General features: G+C 36.2%; 1 protein-coding gene across 1 annotated transcript in view; it reads right to left on the bottom strand.

Moving 5' to 3' along the window:
- The window catches only part of LOC139124772 (targeting protein for Xklp2 homolog), an 88,808-nt gene that overhangs the window by 22,549 nt on the left and 45,814 nt on the right, over window positions 1-20,445 (bottom strand). Inside the window, exons 4-8 of the mRNA XM_070690881.1 lie at window positions 19,860-19,962; window positions 9,344-9,626; window positions 6,556-6,681; window positions 5,721-5,941; window positions 1,146-1,403 (exon numbers count right to left, since the gene is read on the bottom strand). Of these exons, the coding sequence (XP_070546982.1) occupies window positions 1,146-1,403; window positions 5,721-5,941; window positions 6,556-6,681; window positions 9,344-9,626; window positions 19,860-19,962 (991 nt within the window). The remainder of the gene's footprint in view (window positions 1-1,145; window positions 1,404-5,720; window positions 5,942-6,555; window positions 6,682-9,343; window positions 9,627-19,859; window positions 19,963-20,445) is intronic.

The following is a 20,445-nucleotide window of genomic DNA, read 5'->3' as shown; positions in this document are numbered from 1 at the left end:
TTAGTTTGTTTTAGGCATTTAAATTGATTATCCGAACTTTTAGTTTTGTATCAATTTTTTGTGGACTTTGTAATAGATTTCGGGTCGATATTGGTGCCTGCTTTCCGGTGTTTGAAAAGCATATTGTGAATGGCTGTTTCGAGAAATAAATCTTGTTTCTCTGTGTTTAGCCATTCCCAGGTTTCATGGTTTCATTAACAATATTTGCTGTAAACGGCCTTTGAAATCGGTTTGGTCTGAGGAGAGTATTGGTTTATTTAATTCATGCCGCCAACGTTGATTACTTATGTGGCAGCTCTCTCAGATTTGATTTTTTCTCAGTAAGCTCAGCTGCAGTAAGCTCAGCTCCAGTCCCTGTCCTTAGGGACAGGGACTGGACTCTGATTATGAATCAGACTTTTCTGATCTCTTGGAAAGTGATGTTGGTAGTGACACTGACTTGATGTAATCTATGCTTGACTCATATCAGCACTGATTTTATCAAGGAGACCATGCACAGATCCATGATGAAATGTCCAGTACTCGGTTATCAACACAATGTATCAGTGTGTTATCAGCATTGTTATTGTAGAAATTTTGTATTCAAGTCCGGATTAGAATTCATTTCAAACAGTGGAATTCAGAACAGTTTGTTTGTAAGATCACAGTTAATACTCATGTTGAAAATAAAGTTGTTTACAGTTTGAAGTACATAATGGTTTTGTGTTTTTTGAATGAATGGATTTGTCAAAAATTCAGGACAGGCAACTTTCTGGCAGGACAGGCAAGTTTTGAAAGTTACCAGTCCTGATGTCTGGCAAATATTTTGGCCAGTTTCCAACACTGATGTAAGGTAACAAGACCAACCATATCGCTCACTCATTATTTCATAATGGTCATTATGTACCTAAATGGCCCATGTGATGAATATTCAAATTATACTACCATGATTTACATATTTGAGAAGTCTGTTGTGGGTGGTACTTTTTTTCTTTTGAGTTTGCCACGGCCAAGTACAGTGTGCCTTAAGTCGTAGTAAAGGGTCTTAGGTCGCAGTGCACCGGAGCGCCCGCACAAAACTGAATCTTTCAGTCTAATGGTAATGAAGATGAAACCACTCAATATGATTTACTATCTACATGTTGAGGAAGAAACCATTTACTAACTTTAAAGTTCTACGGGTGGAAGGCATTGTAAATTTCGGTTTCTTCTTTACAATGGCCAGTGACTTGTTCTTATTTCCTGTCTTGGGTTTCTGTGAGAGAGGGCCATCCAGTGATCTGGTTGCACGTGGATGGGTTGGTTTATTTGCGTTGCTTTGCACAACAGGAGAGCGCCTTGTGTTCTGAATGCCTTGCACTGTCTGGGTGGTTACAGATACCTTCTTTTCTGAATTGTCAGCGTGCTGCTGTCTTGCTTTCCTCCTGAATGCAAGGTTTCCAAAAAAAGACAAAAATAAGTAACAAAAATATAGCTGCAAAGCAGCAATGACCGGGTTTCGACACAAGTGGCAGCATTAGAGCAAAAGAAAATAGTGATAATAATCACTGTTCGCTCCCATACAGTTATCAAAACAAACCAACAATTGTATGAAACATGGACATACACATACAGACAGACTGACATTCACAGACTGGCACAGAGTGATGACATTGACCCCAAGTGTGCCTTGGCCCATGAAGAGTGATAAAGATATAACAAAAAGCTGAATGTAATGATAAAATAGTTAAGTATAGGCCTACAGACACTGAGGGTGAATATGTTACCGCAATTTGATTAGTTTCTTTTCGTTTTCTACTTCTGTGATAATTTTTAAGACAACCAAACTGCAAGGCAGTTTTAATATGTATTGACAAACATGTTATCTTTTACAAGCACACAGCAAACTGTTCGTGATTTTTCATTTACAATATTTGACATGGACTGAAATACATAACATGCAACCGATATTTACATTTTGCCCATACACCAGATACATGGAGAGATTTCAACATACAATCATCAACTCAGAAACCCTACAGGGAAAAGTAAACATTGTTTTCTTCCAGAACAGCTGGTACATCCACATCTGGAGCAACTTACAAACTTAACCAATTACACGAGGATGATGACACAAGAAATAAAGTTAAGAAATTTAACTGTGGTGAACTTGACTATTCCTTTCAAATCCTTACCTAACTTGATTGACATCTTAAACTAAAATACACTGCATGGTTAATTGCACACAAAAATACATCAGGGGTGTACCATTTGATAAAAGGGGGTTGTCTGGAAGATTGATGAGGAACATTATCTTTTTTATCCAGTACATTGTACATTCTTTTTTTCCCACTATCCCACCTTTTCTTTTTGACTAACCTTCTGTGGCTGATTTTGTTATTGACATTTGTTTGGATTTTTTTCAAAATCTGCCAGGACTCCCCCCCCCCCCTCCATCACTCTTTAACATTGAAAAAAACTTTGAATATATTTGTTGGAAACCAAACCTGCTGAAATCACCTCAGCTATGTTTTCTCATTGTTTTTACCGCATTTCAACACCAAATACAGTTTACCATTTCAAATGCTCACTGAATCACTGCATTATCTTAAACATAGGGCCAATGTCCCTGAAGCTACTATAGACATGGATACAAAATTAAGTTTTTTCCTGACTGTATGAAATCATCTCACTAAGGTCATCCTGGGGACCTGTTAGCCAAATATTAAAGCTGTCTGACCAGCGGTTTTGAAAAAAACAAGCGACCCAATAATCGACAGAGCTCTGCTGTGTTATGTAGAGAGCAACTTTTCGTGACATATGTATTGATGAAGAAGGTTGAGATCTTTGATAGCTCATTTCAGGATGGCCTGACCTAAAATGGCAAAATTAGCTGCAAAAATACAAAATTGATGATTTCATCATAATTATGTATAAAAATGTATACCAAATATCAAAGCTATCACATGACTAACTTTTGAGAAACAAATATTTTGACCAAAAACGGCAAAAATTGACCCAAAAATACAAAAATTGAAGATTTCATCAAATTTCACTATATCACACTAAGAGAACCCCTAGGAACCTGTATACCAAATATCAAAGACATGTAGTTTTTGAGAAACACATTTTTTTGACCAAAAATGGCAAAAATTGCACCAAAAATACAAAATTGCAGATTTCATCATATATTCTAAAAAATCATATTTAGTTTATCTGTAGGAACCTGTATACCAAATATCAAAGCTGTCAGACGAGCGGTTTTGATGAAATAAATGTTTGACCAAAAATGACAAAAAAATCCCTTAAAAATACAGATTTGCATATTTCATCACAATTTGAACAAATCCAAGTTGGGTTATCCCTAGGGACCTGTATACCAAATATCAAAGCTGTCTGACCAGCGGTTATGAAGAAGATTCTTTACCAAAAACGCCTTTTTTGGCACTAATTTGCATATTTTCAACAATATCAAAACATAGGGCCAAAGTCCCTGAAGCTACTATAGACATGGATACAAAATTAAGTATTTCCTGTCTGTATGAAATTATCTCACTAAGGTCATCCTAGGGACATGTAAACCAAATATTAAAGCTGTTTGACCAGTAGTTTTGAAAAAACAAGCGACTCAACAGTTGACAGAGCTCTGCTGTGTTATGTAGAGAATAACCTTTTGTGACACATGTATTGATGAAGAAGGTGGATATCTTTGATTGCTCATTTCAGGATGGCCTGACCAAAAATGGAAAAAAATTCTGTAAAAATACAGATTTGCTTATTTCATCAGACTATATTAGTCAATAATAGCAAATAAACGAGAGTTAATTACATTCTAATTAAAGTAAACAAGACTTGCTTAAATCAAGATTTACGTCATAAAAAACAGCATATCTGTCAGGTTATAAAGAATCTTGAGCTGGTTATCTTTTAATATCAGTATTTTCATCCTATTAACCAAGCACATTTTAACTTTCAAATTAACATTGTAAGTAAGTTCTGTTGAATAAGTTGAGACTGTGCGTACTCAGAGAAAGCACACTGAAGAGACAAATGTTTGAAACTTAAGAAGTTCAAGGTCATCAAAAGCATTATAAGGAATCATGTTACACTTTCATTGCACTGTTTACACAGATTGCATAATTGCTATAAATAGCACATGAGGAATCTTACAGCCAGCTTTACCATAAAAACCCTATCACTTCGACCACTCTTTTAATTGACCACTCTATTTTTTCCTAAAAAGTAATCTTATTTTATCCTTACCAAGTCAACCATAAATGGAAATTAGAACTTTCTCTATCTCTATTTATTTGACCACCTATCATGACAAACTATATGAGCAATTTCTTTTAGATAACATAAATGGTGGTTCAGAATATATCAAAGTTGGGATTCAGGAAAGTTGCCTTTACATGTTTTAATCCTCCAAGATGGTAAGCATTTTACTATGAACTGTCAAAAAAAGTTGAACTTTCTGATAATTCAATACTAAAATTATTTTGGCTTTGATGATTTCCTAATTAATTCAATTATTTAAAATCATATTAATTATTTTTTTCTTGGTGAATTGATAGGGTTTATACAGTACAACAATTACATGTACATACAATGTAAGTCAAATTTTGACCAAAAATGACAAAAAAATTCCTTAAAAATACACATTTGCATATTCCATCACAATTTGAACAAATCTAAGTTGGGTTATCCCTAGGGACCTGTATACCAAATAACAAAGCTGTCTGACCAGCGGTTATGAAGAAGATTTTTTACCAAAAACACCTTTTTTGGCATTAATTTGCCTATTTTCAACAATATCAAAAAATTAAAAAAAAAAAGTTTCTCAAAATCATATTTTTCATCTACACAACAAATATCAAATCAGTAAGTACTGCGGTTCTCAAGATATTTGAGTGGACGGACGCCTCACAAACGGACATACATACATACATACATACATACATACATACATACATACATACAGACTGACGACGGACACCGGACGGATACCCATCCCAATAGCTTCTATAGACTATAGTCTATAGTAGCTAAAAATCAAAAAAAGCACAATCATTTCAGGTCAGCCCAAAGTACTTACATTCAAATTTTTCATGTAGTCTGCTCTGTGGTTATTGAGTTTTTCAATTTTGACTGTTTTTACATTTTTTCATTTAAGGTAATATGCACCTCGAAAGTGAAAGACTTAAACTTTTGCTCAAACTTTCCTCAGTGAAACTTTCAACCATTCTCTTACCAAAGCAAGAATAAAAATCAGGGGTCACCGTGCAAACTTTGGTACTAGAGAGACATATAACTTGCGATTTCTCGATATTTGAAATTCAAAATGGCCGCCATCCCTGTGTTAACTCTATGGGAAAAAATAAAATTTTCGATTTTTGAAAATCTAAGACGATGAAAGCTTTTCTTTCGCCAAGAGCTTCAAAATGAGCCCCCACAAGTGGTAGGTTAGAATAAAATTGATAAAATTTGAAGGCCCGAATTTCTGTCCCTGAGGTGCGTTCTACCTTAATTTGCATATTTTTGGCAATGACAACTTCATTTGAACAAAATCTCATCTACAGCCCATCATCCATGTACACACCAAATATCAAGATGAAATGTGCAGCGGTTTTGGAGTTTTTGATGTTGACGGACAGACATACAGACATACATACATACAGACATTTTCCTAGCCTATAAGAATAGCTTCCATTGCCATATATACATATGGCTATGGGAGCTAAAAATCATCATGAAACACATACCTAGACTCCACTCCCTCCAATAACTTTCTGTATGCAGCAATTTCCATATCCAGGACTATTTTGATTCCCATCAATTCTTCATATTCCTTGAGTTGCTCAGCTATAGAATTTCGTAGTTCTTCCAAATCTCTGTCTCTTTCCTTGAGGGCAATGGCAGCAGCCTCCTGTTCATCAGCTAACTGCTTCTCAAGATCTGATACTCTAGAGAGCAGCGCATCATTCTATTGACAAACAAAAAGGGTATTACCAAAATATGTATAAACATTTGATTCATCCAAGATACCACATTAAAATTTTAGATCTCCATTTTTAAACAAAATAGTTATATCAGGTGTCTGTTCTTACTCCGTACTTTCAAGACTATGCTTTTAAAGCAGCAGTGCTCAACACCTAATTCTCTCAAATTAGTAGTTGTTATTAATACTGATCTTATTTTTAGTTCTTTGTTCTCCTATGAATATTGTGTTCAGTTACAATTCGTTCAGAGACTGCATTGATACAAAACTGCTTTTTCAGTCTAAAAATCCTACAGAAGCATCTTCAATTCATGCAGACAGGTGAACCACATCAAACAACATTTAACTTGCATAACAAGGTAAAATGGGCATGGACAGGTACACATCCATCAACACAAGTAGTAATTACATAAAGCTTGCAGAACGGCTGAAGAGCTACAAATATGACATTTCAGATGTACAAATTATGCCTTTGTTGACAAACAAACAAAGGTGCATAATTTTCCTTTAATAATGAAGACATTTTATGTTCAGTAAAGCAATTTTGATCACAATTGCTAATGTACTATTTTTTAAGTTTGTTTAAGCTTGTTTCTTACTTGTGCTTTCAGTGAGGTGACCTGTGACGTCAAGTTGTCAATCTTTGTACGGCTAATCCTGAGTTCATCCTTGGCAGCAGCAGAGTCATTGCTGTACTTCTCTGTCATTATCTTCATGGTTGTCAGCTGAAGGAAATAAAATACCACACAAAAAAATTACAACTGCTGAAAATCATTTTCACATTGTGAATTGTATGAAAGGCACATATTAACAAACTCACATTTAATCTTCATCCATTGAATGAAGAAAATGACATTGATCTACAGAAAATACATCAAGGATGAGATGGTAACATATACAACTATCTCCTCAATGTTTACAATCTGAATGCGGAAAGCCAGTCACTAAAGGTTATAAACACGCTAAAACACTCTTTATTTTCTCACAGAATGAACCTTTTCCTGCCAAGTTCATATTTCACCATCAGGCCAAGTTCATTAAAACTAGTGGAGCACAATATGTCCCATTGGGTACATTTTAGCAAAACATTGATATTTGAAAGCCCCTGAAATCACAGATACAGAAAAAATGATTTTTTTGGACTAAAACTGTTGGAACAGACCAAGCCAAATGGGTGGAAATATGTATTGTTTTGGCTAAATACTACTTTTCACTGACTTGGCTGATGGGGGAAGTAATACTGTCTGGCGGGGGAAGAGTTCACCTACACACTTTTTTCAAAGCAATATTTCCCATTAAAGATGACATGAAAATCCCCAGATACCATGTATTTTATCAAAACTCAGAGAAACTTGCGTTTACTATGGAAGCGATAGTTGACACAAAGGTTGAGGGGGGTTACAATATCCGAGGTAGAAATCCTTAATTTTGGTACTAATGATAAAAATTCAATCATGACAAAAATTTCATACTACTCTAGGGTTAACAAATTCATGAAAATTGAAAGTCTTTGCAAGGAAGTGATTTTGAACAAAATACGTTGTGTTAAGAACAACGCCACCTTGATTAAGTTTGATTTAGCAACATTGAGCATAGCAGTATCCCTTTTCCTGCCAAGTCGGTGAAAATCCGCTCGGAATTCGGTGTAGCCAGAATCTAAGCACGGATGACCATTTTCCTGCCAACTCGGTGGAAATCAGACCATTTTTCGGTACCCCATTTCCTGCCAAGTCGACAGCACTATATAGTTGTGCTATCCCCTGTGCTTTAGGGGTCATCCAAGGACAGGTTTTCTGACAAGGATCGCCTTTTCCCCACGAAATGAGTTCACAGGGAGTCGAATGACAGGGAAAGGTGCAGAAACCTGTCCGCCAGTCCCCAACACCCGAGGGGAGCTTTTCTTTACTGCTTTTTAGCGGACTTGGCAGGAATGCATGGTGACGTTTTCTGACAGAGTTGGACGTACTTAGCTCCAGGGCACTTTACAGATTGCTGCCAAGCTTGACCAACTTGGCAATGCTAATTCTAAAAGACTACCGCTTGCAAAAGACTTGGCAGATGGTGCTGATGGTGTGAGATGAAAGTCACTTATTCATTTGTGAGTGACTAAAAATGAGAACGTATTTTTGACGGGACGGCTTGACTTGTTCATCCGATGGAACGGATATGAACGACTTGGCAATACCATTATACACTGGTGTCTGACGTATTAAGCTGGGCTTCAGCTCTGCAAGTTCAAGCCACGCAACGTCCTTAACCGCCTTGGCTGTGCCATTCAGCAGACGTGGCTTTGGATTATTTATTTATTCCATCGTTCGCAGTATTGGCTCTGGTTTGCAGGCAAACGTAACCTGTTGCTGAGAACTTGGTTGCTACATGCACTACAGCATGGAGTTTGAGATAGTGATCTCATAAATAATTTCAACACAAATGTAATTGCTGTCATTAAAAAAGTTATTTTTTTTCGTTAAACCAGTTTAACTCACTTTTTTGGTATTTTTGCCTTAAACTCATGTATAACCTAAAACTTTACTTTTGCTTCTGTAATCTTATGAGTTTTACCCGTAGAAATCTGCCACATTGAAAATGTGGTTGACCGCCTGACACTTTTATGACTTACACAGGTAGCAAAATTGCCTTTACGGTGCAGAGAATTAGTCGAAGAACTCTGAAGGTAAAATGCATCTTGGGGGCACTCTTGCAGACTGTGACACTCAGTTTTAGAACTCTAGTTGCTATACTACATGTGTGTACTTATTTTGAAATCAGTAAAGCAAACAAAGCTTTCACTGGCTTGTTTTGTGAAATTTGTAAATTTAATTCATCTCCTTAGAGTCAACAACACTGGCAATGGCGGCCATTTTGAATTTACAATGTTGCTAAATTTTGGACAATCTCTGTGTATATTCCCTAGTATTCTGCTGAGTAAATTTTTTAGCATATTGATCAATTTGCATACATTTTCTTAGCAATAAATGTTCATAAAAGTAGATATGTTATCAGGTCAGTTGCACTCACAGAAACAAAATCAAATTAATCCTCCTTTGTCCCGAGTTGTATTTATTTTGATGGTTTGTCTACGGAGGTTGGTTAGAAAGAGGATTAATTTACATATTTCACACTTTGAATGAGACAATTGGGTTTAATTTTCATTCTTTCAAAAGTGTAAAAATCCATACTTCTTATGAAAGATCTTTTGTTTAAAATCTAATCAAAATAACAATTTGCCATACATAAAATATATAATTTTACTCAACAAATATTCGCTTGATCACTGCTTTTCTCAGCTTACCACAAAAACAGTTTACCTTACAAATGTAATCCTAACTTTGAAATTGTTGCAGTGCATAGATGTTGCATTTATCCGGACAAGATGCTGGAACTTACCCCTTTATGGAGTTCCTCCTTGAAAGCTAATTCTTCCTTCAGACTCTGGACTCTGTTTTCCACTTCCACTCTAAGTAGTGTCTCGTCCTCTAACTGTTTCTTGGAGATGTCCAGCTGCTTCTCCTTGTTGCCATAGTCTCTTTTGAGACGATTGAATTCTTCTTCAAAATGATGTTTCTCATTCAGGGCTGTTTTCAGTTTAGCCTCTTTATCAGACAAGGTGGCCTCCAGGGCCAATATTTTCTTTTCAGCCTGTGTAAGGTCTCTCTCTGCTTTGGATAACCTGTTTTGGTAACATAAAAACCACTGCATTAAACTTTGTTCCTGTAAACAACGAGGAAATGGCATTGTTTTGGGTGATGAGAAGGTGGCATTCAGGTGCCATTATCTTGCCAAGAGTTTGACATTCAGTAATGTGGTTGTCTTGATACACATGATTCACTAGCAAGCCAAGACCAGTTACATACACACCATGTCTAGGTGGATTTTCTGCTAGTTAAAACCACCAAAATGATTACTAGTACATTACATTATTGGATAAAAATAATGCAAATCCAGTGAAAATAGGTTTTGGCTCAAAACTGCTGTGGTCTGTCTTGGGTTAATTGAAGATGATGGACAAAGCAGGAAAACATTTGACTCTAATCCACAGAGTCATTCAAAAGTGGTATTGAGCCACATTTATATGATTTTCAAACACTTGGCAAGCTATGTTGCAGCAGGTCTGGTCACTAAAATCACACTTACAAGCTATTCAGGGGCCTTCAAATATTCAAGTTTTGTTAAAATACAACATATAGGACATGTTCTGCCTCACTGGTTGCAATGACCTTGACCTTATGGTGACTTGTGAACTTGGTAGGATGAGGGTTAAAAGTGGTTAGCACTATCATATTAATTTTTTTAAAATGAGAAATTACTTTTATATCAGACTAAACAAGAAGGATAATTTGTAAGAGACCCCTTCTCCTGCTTACTTGATGGCATAAGTATAATACATAGTTGACATAGCTTCCTTTAAGGTGGTTGGAAAGGCTATTTTTGCACCAATTCTTGTCTCAGAGTTAATGTCAAGTTTCAAGTGTTAGAATCAAGATATTTAGTTTAAATTTTCAGGATAACTCCCTTGGTTAATATTTTCTCCAAAGAATATAAAAATTGTATATTTGCAGCCATGATTTTGAAATATGACACCAGTAAATATTAAAATTTAATTTTTCATATTTTTTTTTTACATATTTGAATTTAATAATAATTGGATAGTATTAATATTACCAAATTAGTTACAAATATGTTGACACTATTTATTGTAAGATTTGTACGGCAGGATTTGTAAATAAAATTTGTTTTTATGATTTTACATGGGTTTATATATCAAAAAATTATTAAAAATTCTTTCAAATTTCAAAATGTGATTTTTCAAAAAGTACTTCAAATACAGGAAAATTGTGCCGTACAAATCTTATCTGTAACCTTGTTAATAGGCTGTAAAAATTCCATGTCCATATATCATTTCAAAGTTGGATTAAATTGGTATACAATTATGTAGGAAAACTGTTATTCTGTCAAAAATGTTGAAAACAAGCCATATTTGCACCCCTCTTTTGAAGTCATAGAGCAGTTTTTTTTGGTTAATCTCACTTTTTACACCTCTTTGATACTCAAAAAATCTAAAAATGCATTTACAATAGCAGTCACTCACTCTGAATGCCAGCACCGCCTTTTCAAACTTTCCTGAAAAACAGCAAATAATGACTTTCCCTTTCTTTCCCTTTTCAAACATTTTATTAAAAGCTAGGGGACCTCTACCATAGTTAATACACTAAGGACTCCTCAACTTCTTCTTATTTGGTCAGTTTTTCAGAAGTTTTAACAGGCTATAACTCTGCAATGCCTTTGTGCCCAAATGTCTAGTTTTTTTTATTCCACAGAGAATGTTGACTACTTTTATATTTTAATAGTTTTGTTTATAACTGATGCTCTAGCCTTTCCAACCACCTTAAAGGGCATTATTATGAAGTGAAAGTATTTATGTTGAGCTGGACAAATTATTTTTGTTTTGTGATCCACAGGTTCAAGGATGAATGTTAGAGAGAATCTGTCATGTAAGTCCTACAGCTTACTATTTCAATCCTGCATCACATTGTATTATCCACCTGACCTTTATTGTCAATTAATTTGTCTGCCACTCCAACAAAATGGTGAATTCAAAATTTTTAGTTGACCTAAACCTTGGCTTGGTCCAAAGGATTCACACACACCAGTACATGATATTCACGTGGGAGATGAGGATATCAATATGTTCAACAAAAACCTGAAATGATGTCCTGGGATACAGTAGGTTCTTTATCACTTCAATTTACTCTTGAAGATCACTATTGGTAAAGAGAAAATGACAACTTCCTTTGAGTAGCAAGGAGGAATTTTATTTCATTCATTCATACACAGTCTAGAAAGAGAGTGATTCATAGCTCTTTAAATGGAACCAGATGATATTCTGTACCATTTCAGAACAGTTGCTCATGGTAAAGTCATATGTGATGTTTCTCACTGACAAAAGGTCAACCCTGACCCTGGCTTGTATCATGTCATTGGCCACCAGATGTTGGCATGACATGCACTAGAAGTACAGAATTTGTAGCAACTGGATTGTGCTCAGGATCAGATGATTGGATTTCACATTCAATGACCCCTGACCTGCCAAGCTCTCTAAGGCATGAGTACCAGCAAAGACTCAAAATTTACATTGCAAAGCATGTGGTTAGGATGTATTTAAAATCACAAAGCGCTTGGGGACAAGCTAAAAAAATAGTGACAATAATCACTGTTCGCTCCCATACAGTTATCAAAACAAACCAACAATTGTATGAAACATGGACATACACATACAGACAGACTGACATTCACAGACTGGCACAGAGTGATGACATTGACCCCAAATGTGCCTTGGCCCATGAAGAGTGATAAAGATATAACAAAAAGCTGAATGTAATGATAAAATAGTTAAGTATAGGCCTACAGACACTGAGGGTGAATATGTTACCGCAATTTGATTAGTTTCTTTTCGTTTTCTACTTCTGTGATAATTTTTAAGACAATCAAACTGCAAGGCAGTTTCGATATGTATTGACAAACATGTTATCTTTTACAAGCACACAGCAACTGTTCATGATTTTTCATTTACAAAATTTGACATAGACTGAAATACATAACATGCAACCGATATTTACATTTTGCCCATGCACCAGATACATGGAGAGATTTCAACATACAATCATCAACTCAGAGACCCTACAGGGAAAAGTAAAGAATGTTTTCTTCCCGAACAGCTGGTACATCCACATCTGGAGCAACTTACAAACTTAACCAATTACACAAGGATGATGACACAAGAGATAAAGTTAAGAAATTTAACTGTGGTGAACTTGACTATTCCTTTCAAATCCTTACCTAACTTGATTGACATCTTAAACTAAAATACACTGCATGGTTAATTGCACACAAAAATACATCAGGGGTGTACCATTTGATAAAAGGGGGTTGTCTGGAAGATTGATGAGGAACATTATCTTTTTTATCTGATACATTGTACATTCTTTTTTTCCCACTATCCCACCTTTTCTTTTTGACTAACCTTCTGTGGCTGATTTTTTTATTGACATTTGTTTGGATTTTTTCCAAAATCTGCCAGGACTTCCCCCCCCCCCCTCCATCACTCTTTAACATTGAAAAAAACTTTGAATATATTTGTTGGAAACCAAACCTGCTGAAATCACCTCAGCTATGTTTTCTCATTATTTTTTACCGCATTTCAACACCAAATACAGTTTACCATTTCAAATGCTTACTGAATCACCGCATTATCTTAAACATAGGGCCAATGTCCCTGAAGCTACTATAGACATGGATACAAAATTAAGTATTTCCTGACTGTATGAAATCATCTCACTAAGGTCATCCTAGGGACCTGTTAGCCAAATATTAAAGCTGTCTGACCAGCGGTTTTGAAAAAAACAAGCGACCCAATAGTCGACAGAGCTCTGTTGTGTTATGTAAAGAGCAACTTTTCGTGACATATGTATTGATGAAGAAGGTTGAGATCTTTGATAGCTCATTTCAGGATGGCCTGACCTAAAATGGCAAAATTAGCTGCAAAAATACAAAATTGATGATTTCATCATAATTATGTATAAAAATGTATACCAAATATCAAAGCTATCACATGACTAACTTTTGAGAAACAAATATTTTGACCAAAAACGGCAAAAATTGACCCAAAAGTACAAAAATTGAAGATTTCATCAAAATTCACTATATCACACTAAGAGAACCCCTAGGAACCTGTATACCAAATATCAAAGGCATCAGACAAGTAGTTTTTGAGAAACACATTTTTTGACCAAAAATGGCAAAAATTGCACCAAAAATACAAAATTGCAGATTTCAACATATATTCTATATATCATATTTAGTTTATCTGTAGAAACCTGTATACCAAATATCAAAGCTGTCAGACGAGCGGTTTTGATGAAATAAATTTTTGACCAAAAATGACAAAAAAATTCCTTAAAAATACAGATTTGCATATTTCATCACAATTTGAACAAATCCAAGTTGGGTTATCCCTAGGGACCTGTATACCAAATATCAAAGCTGTCTGACCAGCGGTTATGAAGAAGATTTTTTACCAAAAACGCCTTTTTGGGCACTAATTTGCATATTTTCAACAATATCAAAAAATCAAAAAAAGCACAATCATTTCAGGTCAGGCCAAAGAACTTACATGCAAATTTTTCATGGAATCTGCTCAGTGGTTATTGAATTTTTCAATTTTGACTGTTTTTACATTTTTTCATTTAATTTGCATATTTTTGGCAATGACAACTTCATTTGAACAAAATCTCAACTACAGCCCATCATCCATGTACACACCAAATATCAAGATGAAATGTGCAGCGGTTTTGGAGTTTTTGATGTTGACGGACAGACATACAGACAAACATACATACAGACATTTCCCTAGCCTATAAGAATAGCTTCCATTGCCATATATACATATGGCTATGGGAGGTAAAAAATTAGATTGTTTGCATAATTAATGAAGTACAGGATGCAGTGTCATAAGGTCTCCCATCATACCACATGTGAAGTCTGTAGCACTTGTGGTTACCAAGTTATGGACATATAGGTATATTTAAGGTCAAAGGTCATCGAGGTCACATGACATTTTGTCAAAAAAATTGTATTGCTAAGTTATCCCTATATACCAAAAATCAGACCTCTAGCTCTATTGGTTGGCTCAGAATTAGATATGCACATAATTAATGAGGTACAGGATGTGGTGTCATAAGGTCTCCCATCATGCCAAATATGAAGGGTGTAGCACTTGTGGTTACTTAGTGATGGCCATATATGTATATTTGAGGTCAAAGGTCATCGAGGTCACATGACATTTTGTCAAAAAAATTGTATTGCTAAGTTATCTCTATATACCAAAAATCAGACCTCTAAGCTCTATTACCTGGCTCAGAATTAGATATGCGCATAACAAATGAGTTGCAGGAAGATGACAAGGTCAAAGGTCAAGTGCAATCCCCAAAATTGTGGAGTGCAATTTGGTCCCCTACTGGCCATTGTCCAATAGACGCTTGCTGTCTTGGACTTAAACATAGGCCAGAATAAGCCATTGCCATAGCTTAGCTGCATACGTACAGGGGAGGTCAAAGGTCATAGAAAATTCAGAAAAATAATATTTTAAAAATCTTCTTCTCAAAAGTGGCAATTCCTGTGACCTTGATATTTGGCATGAAGGAGCAAGGCTATAAGGTTTAAAAAGTGACTTGAGCGGAATTTTGATTTATCACTTTTTATGCAAATGAAGTCAATTTTAAAGTTTATTTTGAAAATGGCTGAAAGGTCACGTGACCCCAGATTATGGTCATGTGATCAAAAATTTACTTTCGCAGACTTCTACCTATATGCCGAATTTGAAGACTCTAGGTCCAGCGGTTTTTGCTCCAGAGTTCCAAACGTGCGACAGAAGAAGAAGAAGAATAATAAATATAGCTGCAAGCAGCGATGACCGGGTTTCGACACAAATGGCAGCATTAGAGCAAAAGAAAAATTAGATCTGCACCTACCTTATGAATAATTGGCACATTTGTTAAAATGGTACTTAAAGTTATCCTTTCAACCTGGTAGCTTTGCATAAGACTTCTATCAAATACTTATGCCAGTGTACCAAATATCAGACCTTTCTCTCTATTGGCTGGCTCAGAATTAGATATGCGCATAATTAATGAGCTACGGGATGTGGTGTCATAAAGTCTCCCATCATACCAAATATGAAGGGTGTAGCACTTGTGGTTACTGAGTTATGGACATATACGTATATTCAAGGTCAAAGGTCATTGAGGTCACATGACATTTTGTTAAGAAAATTGTATTGCTAAGTTATCCCTATATTCCAAAAAACAGACCTTTAGCTTTATTGGCTGGCTCAGAATTAGATATGCGCATAATTATGAGATCTGGTCACGTGACATTTTGACAATAGATTTCTATCCCATAGTAGTCCCTGTGTACCAAAATTCGGATCTCTAGCCCTATTGGTTAGCCTAGAATTAGATATGTGCATAATTAATGAGGTCTGGTCACGTGACATATTTGCAATAGATTTCTATCCCATAGTTGTCCCTGTGTACCGAATTTGGATCTCTAACCCTATTGGTTAGCCTAGAATTAGATATGCGCATAATTAATGAGGTCTGGTCACGTGACATATTTGCAATAGATTTCTATCCCATAGTAGTCCCTGTGTACCAAAATTCAAATCTCTAGCCCTATTGGTTCGCCTAAAATTAGATATGCGCATAATTAATGAGGTCAAGGTCACGTGACATATTTGCAATGGATTTCTATCCCATAGTAGTCCCTGTGTACCAAAATTTGGATCTCTAGCCCTATTTGTTAGCCGAGAATTAGATATGCGCATAATTAATGAAGTCAAGTTCACGTGACTTGACCCAAAATATTTCGGTGAACATTAACAGCAAATGATCGTCTATGTTGAAAAAAAACCAGACTCCTAGCTCTATTGGCTAGCCTATAATGGGCATTTGTAAATCTATAGGGGAGGTCAAAGGTCACTGAAAAATATGAAAAATAATACTTTAAAAATCTTCTTCTCAAAATCGGCGTGATATGTGACCTTGATATTGGCATGAAGGAGCAAGGCTATAAGGTCTAAAAAGTGACTGAAGCAGAATTTTGATTTACCACCTTTTATGCAAATGAAGTCAATTTCAAAGTTTATTTTCAAAATGGCCGCCATGTCACGTGACCTATTGTTATGGTCATGTGACCAAAAAATTACTTTTGCTGAGTTGTACCTGTGTACCAAATGTGAAGTCTCTAGGTGCAACGGTGTTTGCATGGTAGTTGCAGAAGCTCGTCGCAAGAAGAAGAAGAAGAATAATAATAATAATAAATATAGCTGCAAGCAGCAATGACCGGGTTTCGACACAAGTAGCAGCATTAAGAGCAAAAGAAAAATTAGATTGTGCGCATAATTAATGAAGTACAGGATGCAGTGTCATTAGGTCTCCCATCATACCACATATGAATTCTGTAGCACTTGTGGTTATCAAGTTGTGGACATATAGGTATATATAAGGTCAAAGGTCATCGAGGTCACATGACATTTTGTCAAAAAAATATTATTGCTAAGCTATCCCCATATACCAAAAATCAGACCTCTAGCCCTATTGGCTGGCTCAGAATTAGATATGCGCATAATTAATTAGGTACAGGATGTGGTGTCATAAGGTCTCCCATCATACCAAATATGAAGGGTCTCGCACTTGGGGTTACTTAGTTATGCCCATATATGTATATATAAGGTCAAAGGTCATGAAGGTCACATGACATTTTGTCAAAAAAATTGTACTGCTAAGTTATCCCTATATACCAAAAATCAGACCTCTAGCTCTATTAGCTGGCTCAGAATAAGATATGCGCATAATAATTAGGTACAGGATGTGATGTCATAAGGTCTCCCATCATACCAAATATGAAGGGTGTACCACTTGTGGTTACTGAGTTATCAACATATATGTATATTCAAGGTCAAAGGTCATCGAGGTCACATGACATTTTGTCAAAAAAATTGTAATAATAAGTTATCCCTATATACCAAAATCAGACCTCTAGCTCTATTGGCTGGCTCAGAATTAGATATGCACATAATTAATGAGGTCTGGTCACGTGACATATTTGCAATAGATTTCTATCCCATAGTAGTCCCTGTGTACCAAAATTAGGATCTCTAGCCCTATTGGTTAGCCTAGAATTAGATATGCGCATAATTAATGAGGTCTGGTCACGTGACATATTTGCAATAGATTTCTATCCCATAGTAGTCCTTATTTACCAAAAATTGGGATCTCTAGCCGTATTGGTTAGCTAGAATTAGATATGCGCATAATTAATGAGGTCTGGTCACGTGACATATTTGCAATAGATTTCTAACCCATAGTAGTCCCTGTGTACCAAATTCGGATCTCCAGCCCTATTGGTTAGCCTAGAATTAGATATGCGCATAATTAATGAGGTCTGGTCACGTGACATATTTGCAATAGATTTCTATCCCATAGTAGTCCCTGTGTACCAAAATTCGGATCTCTAGCCCTATTGGTTAGCCTAGAATTAGATATGCGCATAATTAATGAGGTCTGGTCACGTGACATATTTGCAATAGATTTCTATCCCATAGTAGTCCCTGTGTACCAAAATTTGGATCTCTAGCCCTATTGGTTAGCCTAGAATTAGATATGCGCATAATTAATGAGGTTTGGTCACGTGACATATTTGCAATAGATTTCTATCCCATAGTAGTCCCTGTGTACCAAAATTCGGATTTCTAGCCCTATTGGTTAGCCTAGAATTAGATATGCGCATAATTAATGAGGTCAAGGTCACGTGACCTGACCAAAAAATTTCGGTGAACATTAACAGCCAATGATCGTCTATGTCGAAAAAGAACCAGACTCCTAGCTCTATTGGCTAGCCTATAATGAGCATTTGTAAATTTATAGGGGAGGTCAAAGGTCACTGGAAAATATGAAAAATAATACTTTAAAAATCTTCTTCTCAAATCGGCAAGACCTGTGACCTTGATATTGGCATGAAGGAGCAAGGCTATAAGGTCTAAAAAGTGACTGGAGCAGAATTTTGATTTAGCACCTTTTATGCAATGAAGTCAATTTTAAAGTTTATTTTCAAAATGGCCGCCAGGTCACGTGACCTATTGTTATGGTCATGTGACCAAAAAATTACTTTTGCTGAGTTGTACATGTGTACCAAATATGAAGTCTCTAGGTGCAACGGTGTTGGCGTGGTAGTTGCAGAAGTGCGGCGGAAGAAGAAGAAGAAGAAGAATAATAATAATAAAAAACAGAACGATTACAAGAGGGTTTCGCACCCATGGTGTCGAAACCCTAATAATAATAAAAAACAGAACGATTACAAGAGGGTTTCGCACCCATGGTGTCGAAACCCTAATAATAATAATAAAAAACAGAACGATTACAAGAGGGTTTCGCACCAATGGTGTCGAAACCCTAATAATAATAATAATAAAAAACAGAACGATTACAAGAGGGTTTCGCACCCATGGTGTCGAAACCCTAATAATAACAAAAACCCAATGAAAGCAATAGGAGAAGGCTGTAGGCATATGGGCCAGGGTACACATAGACAGGGATATGCTGTTGAGATGCTGAGGTCAAAGGTAGAGCTACTAGGTCAAAGGTCATTCGTTACCCACGAAGATAGTCCGGTTCAAAAAATAGTGCGTGTCTTTATGTTTGAATAGGAGCTGATCAGCACTCAGCTAGTGGCTTACAAAGATAGAGCATGGCTTGTAAGCTGATTTTAGAGCCAACATGAGATTCATTCCAAAATCAGATCAGTTTTTTCAGAATGTGAAGCAAGCGAGCTTTCATCTCATTGAGTTACGAGGCCAGCCTATAGCTTATGAATAGGGAATATGCTCAGCCAGCATTACTGCACAGGGGCTGCTAATGCCAATGCTGGGCAAGCCAATAGAGCTAGGGGTCTGATTTTTGGTACATGGGGAGACGTGTGGAAGCAGTGATTTTTGGCAAAAAGTCACGTGACCAGGATGACCTTTGACCTCGATTTCAAGAATAGGCTTGTAAATCAGTAACCACAAGTGCTACTGCCTTGATATTTGGTGGGATGGCAGACAATATGGTACCACATCATGTAGCTCATTAATTATGCACATATCTAATTCTGGGCTAGCCAATAGAGCTAGGGATCTGATTTTTGGTACATTCCAGAATTGGAACATTTTAATTTGCTGCGTCACACACGGTGGAATTTGACTTTAGAAATTTGTAACAATGGTTCACACTCATACTTCTCTTCAAGATCATGTGAGTGTGGGAGATTATTTCAAACTTTTGCATGGTAGATAAACTACAGTACTAACCTCAGAACCTTCTTTTTTTCTGCATCAACAGTTGTATTGGAATTGTTGGTCTTACTTCTACAGGCTTCAAGAGATGTGAACAAATTCTTTGGTACCCTTTCCTCTGTATTTTTTTTTGAGGGGGGGAGAGGGAAAAATATCCAGGGTGCATTTAAAATCAGTGATACAAGTGGTGAAACTTTGTGATATCAGATTCAGAGTTTAAAATGCAATGTTGCTGATGAATTAATTAATAGTGTATGATATGTATTATTCGAACAGTATTCCCTGCTTTTCCAAGCTAGTTTCTGTTTAATACAGTGGAACCCGTCTAAACCGAACCCTGTCTAAACTGGAAACCTGTCTATCCTGAACACCTTTTCTAGTCCCTTCCACATAGAATGCCATGTTTAAGGAACTTCTAAAAACCAAACACCTCTGTAAACCAAACAGTTTTTTCAGTCCATTTGGTGTTTGGTTAGACAGGTTTTACAGTATCAAACATAGGGCCAAAGTCCCTGAAGCTACTATAGACATGGATACAAAATTAAGTATTTCCTGACTGTATGAAATTATCTCACTAAGGTCATCCTAGGGACATGTAAAC

The sequence above is a fragment of the Ptychodera flava genome, assembly GCF_041260155.1.
Source record: "Ptychodera flava strain L36383 chromosome 23 unlocalized genomic scaffold, AS_Pfla_20210202 Scaffold_24__1_contigs__length_23054250_pilon, whole genome shotgun sequence".
Taxonomy (NCBI): domain Eukaryota; kingdom Metazoa; phylum Hemichordata; class Enteropneusta; family Ptychoderidae; genus Ptychodera; species Ptychodera flava.
Note: the sequence above shows the minus strand (reverse complement) of the source record. Positions and strands in the feature narration are given on the sequence as shown.